At 41.2% G+C, this 23,990-nt stretch overlaps 1 protein-coding gene across 1 annotated transcript in view; it reads left to right on the forward strand.

Annotated features, from left to right (window-relative positions):
* The window catches only part of ccdc88a (coiled-coil domain containing 88A), a 65,162-nt gene that overhangs the window by 35,412 nt on the left and 5,760 nt on the right, over positions 1–23,990 (forward strand). Inside the window, exons 5-31 of the mRNA XM_022752962.1 lie at positions 595–653; positions 1,549–1,632; positions 1,891–2,031; positions 3,006–3,178; positions 7,647–7,728; positions 8,345–8,503; positions 9,037–9,183; positions 9,408–9,552; positions 10,122–10,300; positions 11,893–12,030; positions 13,123–13,306; positions 13,499–13,629; positions 14,301–14,594; positions 14,943–15,125; positions 15,712–15,990; positions 16,360–16,484; positions 16,767–16,905; positions 17,490–17,666; positions 17,780–17,941; positions 18,865–19,142; positions 19,402–19,545; positions 19,712–19,898; positions 20,132–20,277; positions 20,437–20,529; positions 20,931–21,133; positions 21,403–21,456; positions 23,160–23,237. Of these exons, the coding sequence (XP_022608683.1) occupies positions 595–653; positions 1,549–1,632; positions 1,891–2,031; positions 3,006–3,178; positions 7,647–7,728; positions 8,345–8,503; positions 9,037–9,183; positions 9,408–9,552; positions 10,122–10,300; positions 11,893–12,030; positions 13,123–13,306; positions 13,499–13,629; positions 14,301–14,594; positions 14,943–15,125; positions 15,712–15,990; positions 16,360–16,484; positions 16,767–16,905; positions 17,490–17,666; positions 17,780–17,941; positions 18,865–19,142; positions 19,402–19,545; positions 19,712–19,898; positions 20,132–20,277; positions 20,437–20,529; positions 20,931–21,133; positions 21,403–21,456; positions 23,160–23,237 (4,164 nt within the window). The remainder of the gene's footprint in view (positions 1–594; positions 654–1,548; positions 1,633–1,890; positions 2,032–3,005; positions 3,179–7,646; positions 7,729–8,344; positions 8,504–9,036; positions 9,184–9,407; positions 9,553–10,121; positions 10,301–11,892; positions 12,031–13,122; positions 13,307–13,498; positions 13,630–14,300; positions 14,595–14,942; positions 15,126–15,711; positions 15,991–16,359; positions 16,485–16,766; positions 16,906–17,489; positions 17,667–17,779; positions 17,942–18,864; positions 19,143–19,401; positions 19,546–19,711; positions 19,899–20,131; positions 20,278–20,436; positions 20,530–20,930; positions 21,134–21,402; positions 21,457–23,159; positions 23,238–23,990) is intronic.

Consider the following 23,990-nt stretch of genomic DNA (forward strand, 5'->3'; position numbering starts at 1 on the left):
CAGGCCTGTTGAGCATGGCGGCAGCTGTTTGTGGGTTTCTGCAGTTTCTGACAATATGTCCTGACATGTGGAAGAGTACTGGAAGTTCATCCTGCCAGCCCACTACAATGTGGAAAACACTGTGGCACTGTAACTAGAGGAGGAAGTTTTATTAGGGGGGAATTGTAACAAACCTAAAGGCAAAGGTGAGTAGAGTAAGACCCCATCTGCCTTTGAAACACTAAGCACTTCATAAAACTTCAGAAACTAATGTAGTACAAATGTAAAATTTACAAATCTATCAGCTATCGTCCTCCACCAATCACCAGATTTCTGTTGTAATGAATTGCTGTAGATAAGGGTTTCCAAAGCTATCGACAAAACATCTATCATAATATGTATCCATCGACCTTCTGTGTATTTTTACTTCTCCTTGAGCCACAAAGGCCAGTTGAACAGATTATCAGACAAGACAAAAACAGGAACAAGACAGAATTACAATGACAATAAATTGGCTGTTGTTTTATTTGTTGTTGTTGGTGTTTTATGCAGACATGTTCACAGTGGTTTAGCTGTAGTTACAATCTTTGTGTCTTTTTTATTTATTTTTTTTAGAGCAAGGTCTGGAAGAGATGAAGAAACTATTGCTGCTGCTACTAGGCTGTGCTGTTCAGGTAAGAGCACAGTTTACTCGACTGAAACACTTGCACACTTCACATGTGCATATATAATTCCGGTTTCAAGGAGCAGGAACCAAGCAAATTCATAACAGACGACAAGCACTCTTTCAGAAAGAGATTTTATTATTTTCATGGGTCATCTTGTAGCAATTTAATTCCAAAGCCAGAAATCTAATTTTGGAAGAAGTCTCTATTTGGCCTCCTGCAATTACTGCCACTTGCTCCTTTTGATAAAATAAATCAACTCTAACTCTATCATACAGCTAATGCTGTGTTATGAATGGCATAGCAGACCTTTTCCTGTCTTGTGACAAAGCATCCATTCAGCTCTTACACACTGCATTTCAAATAAGAACACTGACCTTTCACCAACTCTATTGTTTGCAGAAAGACACCATAGTTGTATTCAAGGGTGTAACTCTGACTTAATATTGTGTCTACTTCAAGCCTGTATGCAGTGCAGCTGCACCTGTTGCTGTTGCAAAAAGAAAGAGCTCAACAGTCTTGTTCTAATCTCATCTACTGCCAGCAAGAGAGGAAAATGATCTTTGTCTGATCCAGAAGATAAACTTGCGTTTGAAGACTAGACTTCTTTCCTAAATACAACTGCTGCCTTCCTGGAAACTTGTGTATCAGAGCAACTTCTGCTTTCTCTCTCCAACTCTTTAACTCTTTAACTCTTTAACTCTCTAACTCTCTTCTCTTCTCTGCTCTTCACTTCACTTCTCTTCTCTTCTCTTCTCTTCTCTTCTCTTCTCTTCTCTTCTCTTCTCTTCTCTTCTCTTCTCTTCTCTTCTCTTCTCTCTTCTCTTCTCTTCTCTTCTAACATAATAACCACAGTCTTAATTTTTCCATGCCCCCCACCCACCCCCACCCTCTCTGTTTACAGTGCGAGAAGAAGGAAGACTACATTGAGCGTATCCAGATCTTGGACTTTGACAGCAAAGCTGCCATAGCATCCCACATCCAAGAGGTATTTCTCCTCCATAGTAAACAAAACTGGAGAGAATTAAGATATTTAACTTCTTAGACCATGGTAAACCTCTTCTGGCTCCATTACCTGATGTGTGGTAATGGTGGCACACGCTGAAGAAGTTCACTGTATGGCAGCTAGACTGTTGGAAATCAAACTTGTAAAATATACCAGTCTGACAGGGTGTTTATAAATGCTAATTTTTAATGTATCTTTAAACAGCAAGTCTTATTAATGATACGATGGCGGTGATTTTAGGTGACTCATAATCAGGAGAACGTAGTGGACCTGCAGTGGTTGGAAAGTGGGGAAATGCCTCCTGAGGATCTGGACAACCTCTCCAGAAACCTGGCTTTTCACCTCAAACGCTTGGTGGATGAAAGGGACACACAGCTGGAGGTAATGACATGTTCATATGTATATGACATAGATTTATTATGTCTTATTAGAGGTTATTTTTTATCACCAAACAACATAAGCCAAACAGCAAAGCGCAACAAGGAAAGTGCAGTAAATTATGTGTGGTTCTTTTTGCTTTTTTTTTCGTTTCTCTTTTTAGTGTTGGGGGGGGGGGGGGGTGTTGTCACGGGCAGATGTGTGTTTGTGGAGTCTGTTACACCTCCAAACAGCATTTTGCTCATGAAAATGAGTGGCTGCATTTAGGAGGGTTATGTGGAAACTTTTTGCCTTTTTTGCCATTACCACAAGAGAGCAGCCTCAGGAAGGAAGGGTTGAAACTGTTAACTGTCTCATGGATGGAGGGTGTGTGTGTGTGTGTTCGAGTATATGCGTCATTAATTGAGTTTCCAACCCATAGGGTACAGATGCCCACAACTGATATAGCAGATCTTTGTGTGTGTCTTTTTGTGTGTGTGTATCAGAGGTTCTAATAGCCTCCAGATTATCACTCTGTAGTCCAGCCGCTCTCAATTAAAATCCCATTTCCTGTCACGGGCACTAGATCAAAATAGGCTGTGTGTTGGACTGTGGATGCACTTTTTGCCCTAGCGCCTGTAGTCTAGTTTTGGGGTGGGGGTGCTTTTGTTGAATCCATTAATCTACTCTGCTCTTTGTTTTTAGTCCATTCTAGTCCCATTGTTGAATCCCAGTCTGCTGTAGACTACTAAAGTATTTTAACTGTTGCTTTACAAAGCAACCTGGCTGACAGATGTACAGATTCTCCTAAATAAAGATTCAAGGTGATTTAGTTTAGTTTATTTTAGTGGTTGGCTTTTTATGGTATGTTTATTTTTTTCCCTGACTTTGAGTTTGACCTCTACGTAACAGCCCTTGCATTTATGTCCTGCTTTCTGGTTCATCTAAACAACCAGAAATCTCACAACCTGCCCTCTCAATGTTTCTCTTCCATCCAGACTATAGTGGAGTTAACCCAGGAGAGAGACTGTGTGCAGTTGTCTCCACTGGCTCCCTGTCCAACACAGTCCCCTGGCGACTCCCCCAGCATGAGGAGGACTGAAAGCCGACAACATCTCTCTGTGGAATTGGCTGATGCCAAGGCCAGGATCCGGCGCCTGCGACAGGAACTGTGAGTGCCACAGCTTTATCAGCTAGATAAGTAATTACTTAAATTGGGCAAAGGGGATATAAATGGAGATGAAACAGGAAATGTAAACAAGCCTGATTCAATCTCGGTAGCTACCAAGTTCAAGAACTACATCCAAAGAGGTAATTTCCTGAAATAAGACGGCAGCTATCACTCCTGATCTTGTTTGCTACTAAAGTTCCTATTTTGTTGCCGTTGCAGCTTCTCCTACTGTTGCATGTTTGATCTGAACTGCAAACCCTAATTATTATTGGCTAGTTCTTAAAGATAAAGTAATTCAAGGTCATCAAGGTCATTACTTGTACTTCATGAGCCCTATTTTGAGCACTAGGAACACATTTTTACTATTTTTAGACAATATTTATCCAAAAAAAAAATTCAAACATTGTTTTTGTCTTAAACTTTGTACCTTGTATTACACTGATGATTTTAAGAGGGTTTTCACTGGTTATGGCTGACTTGTCTCTCATTGCATTAGATGGTTGTTTTTCTTAGCTTTTTGGAGACCAGATTCGTCATATACTTATAACATATAAATATTGAGAAATTAAGAAAGATAAATATTTTAGGTAATAGAATATTTCTACTGTAATTGAGCAGGCTTGCTCATACAGAGCCTGCTGTTGTCCCCCACCGTGTACTTAAGTGGAGAAATGATGTAAGAATAACTCATTGTAATAGTTGATTTAAAATGAGTCATTTTTATGCCAATTTTAGCAGCGGACCTTAATGATTTGGAAAAGGCTTTAGGTCATATATTTGGGTCTATCATTTAGTCCTTGTAATTTGCAAAAGATTTTGTTCTGTCTCTTTTGTCAAATAGACAATGGTCTGCTCAGGGCTAACTGAAAGGCTAAATTATGGTTTTTTAACAAGTGGTTGTTACTCAGAATGGAGTGCAGGTCATCCTCTGCTTGGGCACATGAAAAGACTGAAAAGCATCTCTCCCTAAGTGAACCTAAACCCATTCATGGGAATTTTCAAGCTGAAAAGGTCTGACATTCATCACTCTAGACATGTCCCTTATACTTCTTTGACCTACATTATGACGATTTCTTCAGTAGACCTAAATAGTGCTACAGAGCGGCAGCCAACAGGCCAGTGAATTATTTTGTTTCGTGGTTGCTATGGTATTGTTTACTTGTTGCTGTGGCGTCCGTGACAGACGTTTTTTCTCGTGTGATGGGCCGAACGAGGGACAAAAAGTCGGTTCATGCTAATGTAGTCTGGTCACATGATTGCGATTTCTTTTCTGGGGCAGAAGAGGAGTGTATTTGTTGTGTGTGGGTGCCTGCACATGCACAGATATTTGCTCTTCATAAAAATGTAGACATGAGTGTCTACTGTGTGGTCTTGTGTGTGTGTGTGTGTGTGTGTGTGTGTGTGTGTGTGTGTGTGTGTGTGTGTGTGTGTGTGTGTGTGTGTGTGTGTGTGTGTCTGAAGGAGAGCGGGTCAGAGCCGGGGGGTATAACTTAGTGTTCCCACAGTGGTCTGTTTGTTAATGTGTCTGTTAAAGCTACTGCGGCTTGGCTGCTTTTCCTTCTCCTGTTCCAGCTCAAACACACTCTGAGTTTATACCTATGAAAACACTTTTAGAGTAATATTTAGGGCTGTTATTCCACAGTTAGTCTTTACCTGTTTCCGAGACCAAACATTTATTTTGCACTATTTCCATTTATCTACCTCTAAAAGTCCCTTATTAGTTTTAAATGTACATGCATTGTACCTGTTCTTTTTCAAGGCAATCAGACAGAGACATCTAGATAGAAAATAGATTTTTTTAGTTGCATTCTTTGGATCTGAAATATGACAATTTGTTACAAAACACTAACGCAACTAGTTGATGAGAACATATTTTTAAGCATTATATCCTTTAGAGTAAATTGATTGAAACAGAATCTGTAGCAATGGGAAATCATGACCCATTTGCTGTTACTCACCAAAAGTCTTTCTGAGTTGCAGGTCAACCAGCCAGGACAATGTGAATGTCAGTACAGTGGATCATTAACTACTACAAACTCTAACTAACTCAGTGAGATGAAAGACAGGGATGTTCTGTTATGCTGGAGTGCGAGACAACCAAATTTTTAATGTGCACATTTTGTTCTTGACTGACAGTAGTTGTACAAAGTAGTCTGCTGCCTTGTAACCTTCGTTCAACAAGCACGACTCATTCATTTGTCATTATTTGTTATTATAGAATTGAACATTAAAAGTCAGTTCGGTTGATTTTCTTCATTTGTCATGTTTGGTGATGTTTATCAACAAGCTGTGTATACATGTACAGTACCTGTGAGTGTGCATGTTGTGTATTTGGTAGTCAAAGTTTAACCACAGGTGATACTACAGTGATTCCTGCTGAGGTGATGTTGATACAGCTTCATATTTGAATGCTGCATCAGCTGAGGTATTAAAAAGTGCTTTTTGTTAGTTCTCAGAAACACGGCTATCTCTGTTTGAGACAGGGCCAATATTTAGGGTTACAGATAGAATTCAAGGTTAGGGTAAGAGGGAGAGCAGTTAGACGTTTTTCAGACTAAGAATAAAGATTGTCTTTATTCCTTGGCTTTTTAAATATATCAGTGCATGCAAGTGTTTGTGTGTGTGCTTGCGCAGATGCAACGAGTGTTAAACCATTAACATAAGCACCAGAGCCAGCTGCATCCATAATATGAGCCCAAAGCTAATCTGCCATGCAAGACTTGACAGGTGTTTGTGATTTGGGGAAGGGAGGGTTGTGGGGGACGGGGAGAGGCAGCGAGAGGTGGAGGGGGTTAACTGATGAAACAAAAACAGAAATGGGTGCAGGAACATCCTGCCTGAATATTGACGTCAGCTTCCCAAATAATGTTAGCTGTGGGAGGAAGGAGGAGATAAATGAGAGGACAAAAAAAGGAGGATGCCTTTTCCTTATTGAGATGCACCCTGTGACTCCAGAGAGCTGTAATCAAATGGGCCATCAGATGTTCAGTGGAGCAGTGTTTCACACACACACACACACACACACACACACACACACACACACACACACACACACACACACACACACACACACACCATCTGAGGAATGCGGTTGTTTTCCTTCAAAGCACTGTGACACATTCTCCTTCTATGGTAGGAGAGTGGAGAATCTGCACATATACACAAATTGACACAGACAGCAAATGTCAGGCTGCCCTGTTTCACTGCCACTTTAACAAATGATACAGGAGAGTGTTTGATAGCAGATAGCAAGACCCTGCTATTGAGGGTATAGGAATGAGAAATTGAATTCTGAGTTTTGTACCACATCCAGAAACTCTTAACTTTCTTCTCTCCACCCCTAATCTTATCTGTTGTGGTAATTTCTTTTGAAGTAAGGAAGATGATGGGTTTGAGCCTCGGGGGCAGATTTGCATATGTTTACTCCTGAAGTAGTCACACGGTACTATATATTCTTCAGTTGTTTTTAACCGCCTCCTTTGTCAGTACGTGTGTTGTGTCAGTGAGTGTGATGTCCAGCAGAAGGAGGTTGTTTATTAGTAACCCCATTCAAAAGACACAGGACAGATATTGTGTCCCAACCACCACAGCTCGAACACAGCAGACACAATAGGCTGTTTTTACTTAACAAACCGGGTTTGTGGGTTTACAGATGTCTTGAAATCAGCATGTGAGATGCTGATTTCTATAACTTACCAACAAAGGCCTATTATACTTAATGGGCTGTTGCCTATGTTATGTGTCCATGCTAACAGTAGTTTTTAAATTAAGAAGTGATAATACCAACTAACTCATCAAAATTGTAACGAAAATATTAGCTGAAAGTGATAATTTGAATACAGAATCTATGACCTCCCAATACTTACTTACTTAAAGTAGGATTGGTTTTAAATCTTTTTAGTTGAGTCTTCAGTTCACTCTTCAGGGTGACTATGTAATCCTGTTGAAACTGATGCTAAAACTCAGAGTTAACATTAATTCTACCTCTTGCATGATTAATAGCAATAATTTACTAAAACAAACCAAACAATATAAAAACTGCCAAGCTACTGAAACTGCTTCTACTAAATACTGGAAGTAAAATGAAGATAGTGAAGCTGGTAGTGTAAAGTTTATCAAATGCAACTATTCTCTGCAACTGTGTCAATGAATTGTCACCATTAAATGATTTGGCTGCAAACCTTGAAATGGAAATAGCCCTAAAGGAACGTCCTTGTTAATAGTCTGATTTGATAAAGGCACAAACACACACTTAAAAGAACTTGTCACATGATTTTTTGTGTGTGGTTATATGTTAATCGTTCTGTCAGAAACACAAAAACATAATTTTCTTGCTTTCTGCTACTGAAAAAAAACTGCCTTTCTCTTCCTCCTGGCACTTTCTCTCTTCGTCCTCTTTCTAGGTCACATCCTCTGACCTTTTCCATTTTGCCCTTGTTTAACTAACCCTCCCCTTTCTTTTTTTCAGAGAGGAGAAGAGTGAGCAGCTTTTGGACACCAGACAGGAGCTTGAGAACATGGAGGTGGAGCTCAAGAGGCTTCAGCAAGAGGTAATGCCACAAGTCACAGCATCCCTCACACACCTACACACACACACACACACACAGAGCACACAAATGTTCATCTGACTCCCTCTTCCCTTCACCTGCTCCTCCCTCCTCTGTCTAAGTACTTTGTTTCTGCAATGCTGCCAGGCTTTAATCAGCTAGCTAGTGACTTAGCTCATTAGGGGCTATTAGAGCTATCTTTAGTCGAGCAACAAGCTCACATGGCTTTTGATTTGGAGTGGGCGGCAGGCTGACTGCTGGGCGAACAGACTGGATGGTCTAAGCAAGGTGGATGAGTTCAGTGTGCGTGCGTGCGTGTGTATAGAGTTTGTTCTGTTCTGTATGTTTTTGTGTAACGAGACTTAAACTGTGAGTTGGTCATTGATAATTTACTAGTTGTACAAGATCACAGAATTGAATAACAGTGCCTTGTAAAAAAAAAAAAAAAATTAGTATTTTTGGTACATGATAAACAGATGTATAATCTGTTTACATCCTTGTTCATGCAATTCATTATTTAGAGATATTCTCTTCTGTATTTTTTTATTGCAAACATTTGCAAATACTTAAACATATATCCACACATTGATGTTCTATATTTGGCTGTCAACTCCTGCAGAGCTACCAGCTGCTGTCGGACGCCCGGTCGGCTCGGGCCTACCGTGACGAGCTGGACGCACTCAGAGAGAAAGCGATCCGTGTCGACAAACTGGAGAGCGAGCTGAGCCGATACAAGGAGAGACTCCACGACATTGAGTTTTACAAGGCCAGAGTCGAGGTACACAACTGCACACACAGTGCGTTAGGTCAAGTCAAGAAGATGGTGTTTGTAAAAGCACATGCCTGGGATACTTGAGCATCATGTAGCTGACATCAAAAGAACTAGCTATTGAAACATAAACAGCTCTTAATAATATTATTTTAAGCTGGACATGTTGTGAACTGCAACATGTGACCAATATGCAATTACACATTATCCTAGACAACCCTTTATTTTTTGTGCCTTTAAACAAACATGCATACGTAGAAAAACATACATTAGAGGTAAAAAGGTTTGTTCAGGTTGTAGTGATGCATGTAAAACAGGCACACTGTTTGGACCCATTCTGTACAATATAGTAAGTCAGATTTGAGCTTCTGTTTTAGGAGACAGACAAGGGAAGTAAAAAAATGTTTCTACAATCTAATTGGTAATGCAATGCTGTTAATATAAGAATTAATAAAAAGAAAAGGACATTGCCAATAATTTTTGTGCTAGCTGCAGTGGTTATATTTTGTTTAACATTTCTGCCGATGTGGTGATTTCTGTAGGAGCTGAAGGAGGACAACCAGATCCTGCTGGAGACTAAGACTATGCTGGAGGAGCAGCTGGATGCTAGCAGGACCCGGTCTGACAAACTGCACCTCCTAGAAAAAGAGAATTTGCAGCTCAAATCCAAGATCCACGACCTGGAGATGGTGAGATGACGGATTTATGGATCAGTGTTCCAGTGTCAGTGTAGATTTTTTTGGATAATTTCTCCAGTGACAATTCAGTTGATGGATGCAGATTGGAGTGTAAAAAGAGTGATGAGAGTTTGAGCTAGAGAGCCTGAGGTTCGAATCAAAACTCAGGATCAGTGGTAGAGGTAAAAAAAGCATTTATTTATCTCAACACACCCTCCAATCTCTGTTATCTCCAGGAGCGGGACATGGACCGTAAGCGTATGGAGGAGCTGTTGGAAGAGAACCTCGTGCTTGAGATGGCCCAGAAACAGAGCATGGATGAGTCTCTGCACCTGGGCTGGGAGTTGGAGCAACTATCCAAGACACCGGAGCTGACTGAAGGTGAGCTGTAGTTGGAGCCAAGGATCTTTTTAATCCCAGAAAACCGGAGAATGTGTCCGTGTGTTAACTGACATCTAGAATAAGTTCTTTAAAAAAGCACACAAAGAGGAATTGGGTGTTGAGTTAAAATACCATGTAATTACCTGAGTTACCAGGTTCAGGCTGAAAGATTCAGAAAGCCAACAGACCAGGCTTTGGTCATTGGCTCTTGGCCCTGGCGTCACCCACAAGGCCCTTGTACATTTGCCAGCCTCCACTGGGGTTTTCTTTCCACTTGGTTAAGACCTGTAATTAATATTCAGTGGCTCCTGGAGGATAATCTGTGCGTTTGGATTAAAAAAGCTGTTAAGAGGTTTAACTAGCCAGGGATCTGGATAAAGACTTTGTATGGGCGGGTGGGGTTGTTTGTTAAAATGGCACTTTAAAAGCTTTAAGACCTGTAAAGTTGGAACGTAGGGCTTTGTATTAATTTAATTTTTGATGGATTTATTGTAATCTTTACTGTAATTTTTTTTATAGTGATTTAAAACTGATGTGCTAAGCATGTTTTCTTGCTGTCATTGACCCAGCCCCTCAGAAGTCTCTGGGTGAGGAGGTGAATGAGCTGACCTCGAGCCGCCTGTTGAAGTTGGAGAAAGACAACCAGACCTTGCTGAAGACTGTGGAGGAGCTAAGAGGAGCAGCCAGTCAGGACACCTTCGGGAAACTGTCTAAAGTCAACCACGAAAACCAGAGACTGAACCAGAAAGTAAGTAATTAACTTATTATTTAAGTATTTGTCTTTGGTTGGGTAAGAAGTGAGGGCTAATTGACAGTTCTAAGTAATTTCCTGTTTTTTCTTCGTAGAAAAATATGTATGACTCACATTGAATGACTCAATGGCTAATTACACAAATAAATATACTCTTCTAACATTTCCTCATCTCTTCAGCGCTTTTGACAAAATTAACGCTGAAATCTTCAAAATGGTTTGAATATTTACATCATGGACATCAGAATGGCACAGTGCAAAAGCTTATCTCCAATACCATCCTCTGAGGGGTACCTCATGGCTCCATTCTTGGTCCAGTGCTCTTTGTAATTTACATCAATGCTTCTTACTCATTGCAGATGATACAAATGTCATAATTTGACAACTTTATATACTACTAATTTTGTTATTTCAAAGGTTTTGGCAAAAATGCTCACCTTACCACATGTCCATATAATAATGAAAAAAATTTGATTTAATTAGTCATCTTTTAGTTTCATAGCTTTTTCAAGGAAAATGGGGTGTGTTAAGACATCAGATTGCCTGTCAAATAAGTTCTGAATCAGGAGAATCACATTGCAAGCTGATAACTGAATAATAGGATAATATTATTGATGTAAAATTTGTGTTGATGCGTATGTTGGACAGTTTTCATCTGTAGGCTTGAACATGCCTGCACAACTTAGTAACCCAAAAGCCAAAACCCACATTTCTGACAGTTTAAAATAAAGTGAGCATGAGCGATGTATCAGTTATACTACAGATACTTTGAGCGCACTGTCTCTCTCTAAGGACACAGTTTCCTTTTCTGCCCCTTATCAGGGTCAACACCAAGATTAGCATATTGGACCAGCACTCCTCCATAATATATCACGCTAACACTTGGCTTTAGACCTTTTCACACAGTGGCATTGAGATATAAAAAAGGGAAAGGAGAGCGTATAGAGAAGGGTGGATAGGAGGATGAAAGCAAAGCTGTAAATCCAGGCAGCCCCTTGCTTTTTCTTTTCCAGTCTTTGACACTCAAACGCCCCTCACTAAGAGAAGTCTCTCAGCTATTTTCAGAAACATAAGCCTCTCTCTGTGCCCCCTGAATAAAAAAGCATGAAATAGTGTTTTTCTCCCACAAAGAGAAAATCCAAAGTGAGTGTCCTGAGGTCTAGAGCCAAAAAACATTAAAATGTGAATACAGCTACTGGTAGACTCTTTACCGATAGAAATAATGTCATTTAATATATATATCTCTGTGTGTGTATACTTAAACTTGAGTGTGTTTGTCTGCAGAGGTGTGACAGAATGAGATGATATATTATGTTTGGATGGATGGATTAATAATTGCACCAGCTTCTTTGTGATTGCGAAACACAGAATAACTCATGGTATTATTCCTTGGCCACAATAACTATCCCAACATAGGATGTTACGCAGGAAAACCATCTACAGTGAGTGCTTTATGATATCTGTGTAACTGACAAGAAAATAGCTGACAGTAATTTCTGAGCCACCATCAGTTATCCCCACGAACACTAATCATTAAAACCCAATCAAAATCATGGGATATTTTAAGATGCTACTTTCTTTGTGTCCAGTTGGAGCTGCTGCAGAGTGAGCTGACAGCAGACAGAGAGTCGCTCCGCAGCGCCGAGTCGCTCAGCACTGACCTGATGAAGGAGAAGGCTTTACTGGAGAAGACTCTCGAAACACTTAGAGAAAACTCTGAGAGACAGGTACACAAGCACACACACACACACACACACACACACACACACACACACACACACACACACACACACACACACACACACACACACACACAAATCCTGTCAGTGATAATTGCGTTTGTGCTATTTTTCCTGAATGCCACATTATAGCTGAACGATACATGGCTGACTTATTAGGCCCATTATGTTTGAGATGGCAGAACAAGTTAGAGCAGTTAATCTAATATGATGCAGCTTAATTACATCAAGCATTCATGTGCTTTACAATATAGTTAACATTGCAGTCTGTATACTGCACAAGCATATGGCCAGGCAAACCAACACATTCAGACAAACAGAGCTTTGAGACTGTGCGTCATACACGCTGCTCTCTCCACAAAACCATCATTGATTCTAATTCCAGGAAGCTCCAAGAAAATAACATGAGTAAGCCATGTAATTTACCAAAGTCTATGCTGAGTTTTCTTGAGAGCAATCTTTGTGCAATTGATTCACATTTGGCTCACAAACCTATTAAGTGAAACTACCACTATGTTTTATTGACTGCACAGATTTCTGGCACTCTGGCCCAGATGCAGTCGCTCGCTGTGTGTCTGCAGGGATCTTATAGCTGTTAGACCCAAATCTGACAGCTATGATTAGTTTAACCATCTGATTTGTAAGATCCAGCCTTGATGAGGCACAGAGGCAGAGAAAACACACTGTATTCACAGATTACTGTGGGCAATTCTTTCCAGTTGGTTGTAAACATAATGAGCATAACATTCAAATGAACTGCAGTTTTCTGTAGTCTTTATAAGCTTTTGTATCTTTTGTGTTTCTACATGTCATTAACGGTCCTTCTTGATGCCATTTGAATTCTTATGAGTTTATTTGAGAAACTAAATGAAAATTTGAAGCAGGAACTTCAGCTCCTTACATAAAAAGTGAGAAAGCACAGGATTGTGAAACTTCTGAACAATAAACATTTTTTATCAGCCCCAATGTTCCACAAACAACAGGTGGGAGAGACCTGCCTGAGTAAAACTAAATCTAAAGTTTGTATGTCCAAATCATCATATTAAACATGACGTCATTATAACTCTGTCTGCTCTCCAGCTGAAGGGTCTGGAGCAGGAGAACAAGCACCTGGGCCAGACGGTGTCGTCTCTGCGTCAGCGCTGCCAGGTTGGTGCTGAGGCCCGGGTCAAGGATGTGGAGAAAGAGAATCGTGTTCTCCATGAGTCCATCTGCGAGACAACTGCCAAACTCAATAAGATGGAGTTTGAAAGGAAACAACTACGTGAGTGGCATGTTTTTTAAGAGTTTTTGGGATTCATTGCATTAAATGTGGGTGTGTTTTTTTTTTTCTCCACCTGTACTTTTTGATCACAATGAATCACAGCTACCTTTAGTTTCTGGCTTCCTTTAGTTCATTTTGAACTCACAGCATCAACATATTGGTTGTCTAACAATGTGTGTCTTTTGAATGCAGGTAAGGAACTCGAAGTGATGAAGGAGAAAGGTGAGAGAGCAGAGGAGCTGGAGATTCATATGCAGAAGCTGGAGAGAGACAATGAGAGCTTGCAGAAGAAAGTTGCCAGTCTTGGAATCACCTGTGAAAAGGTGCGGTGCATTTTGTTGTCTGCCTGGTTTGTATTTTTGAGATGTCAGTTTGCCTGTATTCTATATGTCTGTCAGTATTTCCCCACATTATTCAACTTCAATACCATTTGTTTCATGTTATCAGATAAGATATGAAATATTAGTTATTCTCCACATCATTTAAATAAATTTAGCAGTAATATTGAATCATTTTAACATGAGAAATGTGTGTGTTTGTTTTTGGTTCTTGTGCATCCCAGAAGTATGCAATAAGTAGCAGCCACAGTAGCTCGTACTTTCACTTTAAGTGTGGTATTATCTGTGTCAACCTCGGGGAGAAAGATCTGACTATCCACCCATAGTTGACTATCCATTGTTAAAACTTATGCATTTCAGTTTTTTGATGCATGGTAGGCCGTGATCTCCCCCAAATCAATGATTCATTTTCTGCATCAGAGAAAGGAGTCTATTAAGTTAATGTGATCTTTCCCCTTTCTGTCTCATTCACTATTTGTGAACATTTTTACTGAAATTAGTTAAAATTTGGAACTTGATATGTCTGCAATTTGTAATGAGTTTATATAAAACATTAAAGCATTATCTAATAATGCATTTGAGGCTGTGACAGCAGCATTGAAGAGTATAGAGTCTTAGGCTGCCATTACCACCACCATCACTTATTGTGTGTGTAGGTGTCTTCTTTGGAGAAGGAGAACACAGAGCTGGAGGCAGAGGGCCGTCGTCTGAAGAAGAAGCTGGATGCTCTAAAGAACATGGCCTTCCAGCTGGAGGCTCTGGAAAAGGAGAACTCCCAGCTGGAGCAGGAGAACCTGGAGATTCGGCGCTCAGCTGAGAGCCTCCGGTCGGCCGGGGCGAAGGCTGCTCAGCTGGAAGCTGAGAACAGGGAGCTGGAGAGTGAGAGGAGCCAGATGAAGCGCAGCCTGGAACTGCTCAAAGCCTCGTCCAAGAAGACGGAAAGATTAGAGGTAAAACTTCAGGACTGTGAGTCATACGATGAGTGCTTAAGTGACTGGACAGCAATGAGACACATGCAACCGTGATGGGCAAGAAGCTTTCTTAGAGAAATCAAAAGCAAGCTACTGCTAGTTATATTTAATCTACACCAGTGGTGGTTATGTATGAGTTACCTGGTCCTTAACTGTGCAGAATAGCTGTAGCGTTAAAGGCACCTTACGTATTGCATTAAGTTATCATAACCATACTAATACTTTTACAGGTAAGTTACAGGGGGTCTGGCATACAGTGGCATCAGGGAGCAGCACAACTAGTTCATGGATGCTTTTAATATCCTAATCTGGCTATTCCTCTCCCAGGTGAGTTACCAGGGCCTAGATACAGAGAACCAGCGCCTGCAGAAGGCTTTAGAGAACAGCAGCAAGAAGATCCAGCAGTTGGAGGCAGAGCTGCAGGAGGTGGAGACTGAGAATCAAACCCTCCAACGCAACCTTGAGGAGCTCAAGATTTCCAGTAAACGCCTGGAGCAGCTGGAGCAGGAGGTAAGAACAAAAAAAAAAACTGTTTCACATGCATTCATTCAGTAGCAATAATCATATGTGCTGAAATGTAGGAAATGGCAGCTTCAAAAATACTTTGCATCAGTGTAAAGAAATTTAAATTTTTGGACTGCAGTCTGTAGCAGAACTGGTACAATGTCCAATGGAATAGCTGCAGGTGTTTTACTGACACAGCTTCAATGACTTTTTTGTGGGATGGAGTGATTCTGCCTGGCAGAATGGGGCCAGTCAGATTGACCCAAAAACTGCAGTTGAGGCAGACTGAAGGTAGTGTTTGTGAAATAGCAGTCTAAAGAATTCAGTACAAAAAAATAAGTGAAAATTTATTTGTTATTTGGCACTTGAGCAGCACTGCCACTCTTGTAGTCTATTCTGATAAAATTACAACATGTCTCTCATCAGACTTGGATTATCCCAGATTATTTGTCAAAATTGATTTTTGGCCCTTGTGTGTTAATCTGTGTCCACTTTTAGCCAAACATGTATTTACAAGGCATTTAGTCTAAAAGTTATTCCATCAAATGATGTTTAATCCATCTGCTCTCTGTTACGTTCTGTTATTCCCCAGAACAAGAGTCTGGAGCAGGAAAGCTCCCAGCTGGAGAAAGACAAGAAGCTTCTGGAGAAGGAAAACAAGCGGCTGAGGCAGCAGGCCGAGATCCGCGACTCCAAGCTGGATGACAGCAACCAGCGGATCTCCACCTTGGAGAAAGAGAATCGAACCATGGGCAAGGAGATGATCTTCTTCAGGGACTCCTGCACGAGAGTCAAAGACCTGGAGCGAGAGAACAAGGAGCTGGTCAAACAGGCCACCATCGATAAGAAGACGCTCATCACACTCAGAGAGGTAAGCAGAGCCCATACAGTGTCAGACATCTGCAAATATTATCAGATCATGTCCTGAGGTTTAGCACCATATTCATGATCCTTTGTTGGTGTTGGAAGCATCAAACTGATTTATAGAAAAATTATTTAAAGGAACTTTTTTATTGCTGCCTTTTATTATGTTCCTGTGTTAAATTCTGTTGTATGAATGTTTTGAAATTAACTGCCTTTTAAAATGACTGTTGAAAGTGAAACCATTGAAAAAAAATACAGAACATTGATGGTAATCAATTTATATTTTCGTGATAATCCTGACCACTGAAGACTAAGATACATAAATTGCTGGTGTCAGTGATATTCAGAGTTACTCAGAGTGTGTATTTGTGTTTAGGAGCTCGTGAGTGAGAAGCTGCGGACTCAGCAGATGAATAATGATCTGGAGAAACTGACCCATGAGTTGGAGAAGATTGGACTCAACAAGGAAAGGCTGCTCCATGACGAGAGCTCAGATGACAGGTATCAGCTCACAAACACACACACAAGCCACTATATTTTAGATTAGATGCTATAGTTTTAATTAATCTCAGTCTATTGCAAAATCATCCTGTGGGAGATTTCTCAGCCAGTATCTGCCCCACCTGCTACACTCTTGACAAGATGTCAGTTGGCTTTGCTATACGGTGGCCTATGATGATACTTTACCTGTATTTAGGATTCAAATTGTGTGATCACACTCTCACAGACAGGACTGGACTCAAATACACACACACACCGAGCTAACTGAACCTTTATTTTCAGGTTTAAGCTCCTGGAAACCAAACTGGAGTCGACTCTGAAATCATCTCTGGAGATTAAAGAGGAGAAGATTGCCGCCCTAGAGGCCAGACTGCAGGAGTCCTCGAATCTCAACCAGCAACTTCGCCAGGAACTCAAGACAGTAAGAAACACATATAGAAATCCATACTAATAAGCAATCAACAATATAGTGTTTTGGCTGTATTGCATACAGATGCTTAGCACTGCCACAATAGAGAAGACCCAGTATAAAAACACATCCTAGAAACACCCACAAAACCAAAACATTAATCTCCAGTCTACACTAGAAACACTGAAAACACTCAGAGCTTCTTCAGGCCAATACATTATTCATCCATCCACTCTTCCCCTTCTATCGCCGTTTATCTATTCATGAGGCGGCAGTGAAAGAGCCGGGTGGAGTGAAGGATTTCTGCTTTCCTTTAGGAGGCGTTTGTGTTTTGAACTTGCTGACAACTTCGATCCAAAGCTTAAAGGTTGGATGGAAAAGTTGAGGTGTGAGGTGGATGAACTTTCACCTGTGAAACTGTAATAGATCCTGTCTGTTCCTACCTCACCATTACTCATGCCATACTCATACTCAGTCAAAAAGCACTATCTCACTCTCAGCCATCTTGAATTTACATGATATTTTTGTAATGACGAGGCTGAAATTTACACACAAAGTTAATTTCATTGTCATTTTATTATTCTGTCTCTCCCCAGGTGAAGAAAAACTATGAAGCACTGCGTCAAAGGGAGGAGGAGGAGAGGATGGTGCAGAGCTCGCCCCCTAGAGGGGGGGAGGACCCTCAGTCTGTCAGTAAATGGGAGAAAGAGAGCCATGAAGCCACCAGGGAACTGCTGAAAGTCAAAGACAGACTCATTGAAGTGGAGAGAAATGTAAGTTAACATGATGTCAGGAGTGCATGATGGTTTATGTGGCTTTTTGTTAAGAAACAACCCACACACACAAACATCAATCATGATATCATATATGCACATATTTTTCCCAGAATGCCACACTGCAGGCTGAGAAGGCAGCCCTGAGGAGCCAGCTCAAACAACTGGAAACTCAAAGCTCCAACCTTCAGGCTCAGATAGTGGCAGTGCAGAGACAGACTGCCTCCCTACAGGAGAACAACACAACACTACAGACACAGAACGCCAAGCTGCAGGTAATCCCCTACACAGTCTATATAATACACAGTGTATTGTATATGCTTTATATTATACAATTATACATAAAGAAACGCACTTTTCGAAAATCAAACCCTATCTAGCCTTCTCTCTATATATTGCTCTATTTGTACAGTCGCCTTGCCAGGCTGCTTAGCTCCCTGGAATGGATTTAGACTTGTACTCCCTGTTTGGCAGCAATTCAAACCCTGCTTATGGGCGACAGGATTTACACTGACCATACAGTAGCTTCTAGCTGTCTGTGTGAGTGTTTGTGTATGTGTCTTGATGTGTAAAGTGTGTGCGTGAGAGCATATGTGAGGCAGGTGTGTGTGTGTGCGTCTGTGCTTAGAAGGTGTTTCAGTTAAAAGGTACAGAAAGTGTGTCAGCACCTGGACTCTGCGTGTGTATGTGTGTGTGTGCATCTATATGTGTGTGTGTGTCTGTGTGTGTGTGTGTGTCAGAGAATACACACAGTAGACCCGATTGAAGAGGGATTTGAGACGAGGAAACCACAGTGACCACAAAGGAAACATGAAAAGAAACTGTTTCCCTGCTGGTGTTTTGTAGATGGAGATTACAAACTGAATAGAGACATAGTGCCCCCTATAGACTAAAACAGCAATAACTTCTACTTATTATACCTTCCTTTCCTCTGATGTTTGATTTGAGGAGCCAAGTACTCTCCACAGATCATAGTAAAAATAATAAATAATAAATTTAATACTCCTTGTTGTAATCCTTTCCTTTTTTTCTTTCTCCTCTGTCACTTCTTGTCCTTTTTTTTTTATTCATCTTTGTGTTTCATTCATTGTTTTCACAATCCATTCCCTTCCTTAAACATCACTTTCTTCTTTTCCTGCTCTTCCACATCTCTTTCACACCTTTTTAATTAATTCATCTCCTCCGTCCTCTCCTTCAGGTGGAGAACTCTACCCTGAGCTCGCAGAGTGCAGCCCTCATGGCCCAGAATGCCCAGCTGCAGAGTCAGCAGAGCAGCGTGGAGGGCGAGCGCGAGGGAGCGCTGAAGGAGAAAGAGGAGCTGAGGGCCACCTACGAGCTGCTCCTCCGCGACCACGAGAAGCTTGCGGCGCTCCATGAAAGACAGGCAGCCGAGTATGAAGCTCTGATCGGAAAGCACGGGGGCCTGAAGAGCTCCCACAAGAGCCTGGAGCAGCAGCACAGGGACTTGGAAGACAAGTGAGTTGGGGTTCACAAGCATGGGATGGGCACATGCTCAAATCTAATTACAGCTCAAGTCTCACTGATGCCTTTATACTATACACTTCTTTGGCCTTCTTTTTTTACATTATCCTACACAGCAATATTAAACAATGATAAAAGCAAGCATGCCGAAAGACCCCTTGGGTATAAAGTAAAATATACCTGCATTGTGTTGTGTTTTCTATGTAATTCGTGGAACAGTTTGTAACGTGTATGTGTGTTTTTATGTGTGCAGGTACAAGCAACTCCTGCAGAGGAAGGGGGAGCTGGAGGACCTGGAGAAAAATCTGAAAGACCAGCAGGAAAAGATGGCACTGGAGAACCAAACACACCAAGCTACAGCTGACCAGTGCAAACTGCTCAAAGAGGAAAATGATAGGTCAGATTAACCTCAATCAATATTTTTATCTTTAAAAACTATGCAAATGTGTTAATGACATGTTAACATTGTGATTCAACCTTTTAAACTATTTGTTGTTATGTTTAAGCCACTTTAACATACAGACATGTCTATATATTGAGGAGTCCCTTTGCTCTCTCCTCAGACTTAATACTACCTATCGACAGCTGGTGAAGGACAACGAGAATCTCCAGCTGGACCATAAGAACATGAAGAGCCAGTTAAACAGCGCCAAGCTGGATCAGACCAAGCTGGAGGCCGAGTTCTCTAAACTGAAGGAGCAGTACCAGCAGCTGGACATCACCTCCACCAAGCTCACCAACCAGTGTGAAGTGAGGAGAGATTTCTCTTCTCTTCTCTTCTCTTCTCTTCTCTTCTCTTCTCTTCTCTTCTCTTCTCTTCTCTTCTCTTTACCTCTTTTTTTAATGTCTGATATTTTTTATAAACAACTTCTTAAGCCAGCTGTGTTGTGGAAGCTTTATCCCTTTAATGTATCATGTTTTTGTTTGAGCCAGGTGTCATAGCATCTCTTTCATATATCTATCTGTGTGTGTGTGTGTGTTAGTTGTTGAGCCAGCTGAAAGGAAACCTGGAGGAGGAGAATCGTCACCTGTTGGACCAGATCCAAACTCTGATGTTACAGAATCGCACACTGCTGGAGCAGACCATGGAGAGCAAAGACCTGTTCCACGTAGAGCAAAGACAATACATGTAAACCCTTTGATTATATGTTTTGTTAAAAATGGACAGCTAACATGTTGTCTGTTGATATTACTTCAATGTGCTTTTAATGGGATATTCAAAACAGATTGGTTGCATTTATATTTGGATTGTCTCACTGTATCTTCTCTCGTGTCTCTACTCTTTCAGAGACAAGCTAAATGAGCTGAGAAGACAGAAGGAGAAGCTGGAGGAGAAGATCATGGACCAGTACAAGTTCTATGACCCCTCACCTCCACGCAGGTAAAAAGCAACTTCATCAAGTTACATTAGTTGAAAAATTTTGACAAGAAAACGCCCATGAACCAACTAAATGACCTGGTGCAACAGTGGTGAATTAGTGACTCAGTGAATCAGTATATCATAGAAAAATGTAAAACATTATGTTTGCTTGTTGACTCTTATTTCTGAGGCAGGGGGTGTGGCAGGAAACACTCACACTGCAGCCTCAGGAAGGGATGAATCAAATATTTATGGCCTGCAGAGCTTTAAACAGCCATATACTGCAACATCTATGGCAAGACTGAGAGGCTGTAATGTAGTCTCAATGTAATGTACATACATGGAACGAATCAGCCAACATTCATATTCTTCTTGATCCGTCTTGTTGCTGATCGTCCCTCTGTCTCGTCTCTCCTCTGCAGGCGTGGCAACTGGATCACTCTGAAGATGAAGAAGCTGATCAAGCCTAAGAGCCGGGATAGGATGCGTTCTCTCACGCTGACTCCGTCTCGTTCAGAGTATGGTGACGCTTTCCTGACGTTTCCCCACGACAGCCAGGACAGCTCGTCCATAGGCTCCGGCTCCAACTCGCTGGACGACACACTCACACAAAAGAGGAGCAGCAGTGAGTACAAAGGAAACACATGAACACACAGATGTAAACCCAAGACTCCAAACCAGCATAGTTACAGTTTCAACTATGAATTAACCCACAGCACATATGGAGGGTGTGTGTGTGTGCGTGCGTGCGCGCGCGTGTGTGTGTGTGCGTGCGTGCGTGCCTGCCTGAGTGTTTGTGTGTGTGTTTGTGCGTGCCTGAGTGTGTGAATGGGCCTTTTCACCCCTAACTGCTCCTTTATCTCTCTCTCTCTCTCTCTCTCTCTCTCTGCGAAGGGAGGAGAGGGCAACAGTCCCATGCCCATGCCCATGGGCAGGGTTCCAGCAATGGTATGCTGCGGATGGGGAGGGTGGGCGGGGTTTGTGACCCGACTGTCGCGTCTCTCAGGGCATGTTTTCGTGAGTCCATTGTCCGTGTCACTCAGCTGTCGTAGAGGTTACGGTTGAGCTGTGCAGCACCACAAGGTTGACTCCCGACCGCAGACCCGTTCAAAAAGTAGATGCATTTCCTATGTTTAAAACAACAAATGGAACGCTTGATATAATATTCACCTTATGTATGGGGCTACTGAAGTGTAGTATAGGAATATTTTGAACGAGGTGCAGCTCACTCTTAACTCCATCCCCCAACAGGTCTAGGGCTCATTAGCTCTCAGTTACAGACATGTCAACCTGCTGATCTGTGCAGTTCACCTGTAAATAAGAAAGAAACGCCCTCTGACGTAGCATCATAGCTATTAAAAGGTGCAATGAATTGCAGCTCACTTCCAGTCAAGGCAATGTGTTAAATCGAGGTTGGTCATATTCACTTGTACTTATTTAAACTGTACATGGGCATGTAGGTTTACTCGTTAACATAAGCATGTAGGTCTATTTGCTTCAAGATGCATGTTTTCGTATCTGCAAAATATATGAGCATGAATTACTGAGTAAAATCTAGAAACCAGTTGCCTACGAGGTTGCCTTTAACAATCAGGTAGAAAAATGTACATTACAACAACTGAACCAAAGACAGTACATAGTCAAGTATGCTTTGATGGCATTAGCAATTACTTATTTTTTCTGCTTCTTGGAAATGTTTGTACTGAATCATTGCAGTCGTCCCTGATGCTGTTAACCTGCCCTTTGACCTTTTCACTCTCCTGATTGCACCCTTTAATACTCGTCGTCTTCTATGTCCCATCTAGGTGTGGTAATGTGTTGACACTTGTGTTGTTGTGTAATGTATGTAACGCTTTAAAATCCGTTGGTAATGTAAAATACAACACTCATGACCATTAACATGAGAGTGTTTGTGTGTGGTGTCGTGTGCTGATAGAATGTGTGCGATTGTGTGAGTGTGTATTTGCATAATGTGTTTATGTTGTACTTGTTTGCATAATGTGTTTTTGTACAGAAGTCTGCCCTTAAAAGAATTATTCAGGTTTTAAAGAAGTCTGTGGAAGAAGTCTATTTCAGCCCATTCAAAAAGCACTTAAACACATATTTTATTTAAAATGTAGAAACCTTAATTGTAATAATTAATTAACAAAGCTAGTAAAAACTGATGGGCTGAACACAATCTGTCTGGGAGGCTTAAAAAGCATGAAAATGTGCATAATCCTCCCACTATAAGCTTTACAATACAAAATATCTAAAACAGAAATTGTTTTCAGCTTCATTAACTTGTACTAGCTTTGCTAATATATTTCCATTAAATAACAAGAATGAATTGTATAAAAGTGGATGAAGTACATTTGTATAGACTGAAATGCAGTTCTATCAAAATCAAATAGACTTTGAAATAACATGATTCACCACTCTAAATCATATGTTGTAGTGTCTATTACATTGTCATTGTCCAGTTGAGTGTCCAAGGGCTCAGCTCTCTCTCTGCATCTCTCCCCTGGCTCTCTTTGTGAAAACGTTAACCACATCCTTCTGTTCTGCCCTCCTTTTTTCTTTTGTTTTCTTTTCCTCCACCTCCCTCGGGATTTTTCTGTCGCTCTCTCTCCCCTGTCTGTCTGTCCCTCTCTCTGGCTGCGCTCTGACAGCTATAAAAAGGTTGCCTTTCATGAGGAACAGATCCAAGGACAAAGACAAGGCCAAAGCCATCTACCGGCGCTCCATGTGTAAGACCTCCGATAGCCGCCCCGCTAGCCTTCCTCCGCCTGCTCTCCCTGTCATCGTCACGCTAGGAGAAACAAAGAAGGAACAGTCACTGATCTCGGGGTGGCTGCTGTGTGGGGGTGTGGCAGTGACAGTATGGCAGTTTCAGGTTTCAATCATAGCCCTTAAACCTACAATCATTCATTTGGGATTACTGTACATTTAACAGTTTATCAGAGTAGTGACATCTGATTCCTTTTAGAGATGTCTGCTAAAGATTTACAAAAAATTAAAGTTTAAATTTTGTTGCATAGTCACCGTACCCCCATGCTGCGTTTGGTGACATCAGTGACTTTTCCTTATAATTTGTTCCTAGTAACCCCTAACCCTTCCTTCCGTCACCTCCTCTGCCCTGCGTCTGCCTTCTCCACTCCCTCTGTAGAGTATCTACTCTTAGCTTTTATCAGCGTTCACCAGTGTAGTGTCACTTTATTCTCACTACTAACTGATGAATGAAGAACACAAACTTCACTAACTTTGTCTGAAAGCAAAGGTGTACAAATGAAAATGAATGACAGAAACATTTAGAACTAATTCAAAAACTGATGACAGTAGGACTTTTTTCTCTTTCTCTGTATCTCTGTCTCTTGTAGTGTCATGCAGTTTGATTTTCATTTATCTTAGTTCTGAGTGTCATCTCTATCAGAGCTCATATTTCAGTTTAGTGATTGTGGGAATCACTATGCAACGGGCAACTTATCGGGCAGCTTTGTCAT

This window comes from Seriola dumerili, unplaced genomic scaffold (genome assembly GCF_002260705.1).
Source record: "Seriola dumerili isolate Sdu_G_001 unplaced genomic scaffold, Sdu_1.0 BDQW01000187.1, whole genome shotgun sequence".
Lineage (NCBI taxonomy): Eukaryota > Metazoa > Chordata > Actinopteri > Carangiformes > Carangidae > Seriola > Seriola dumerili.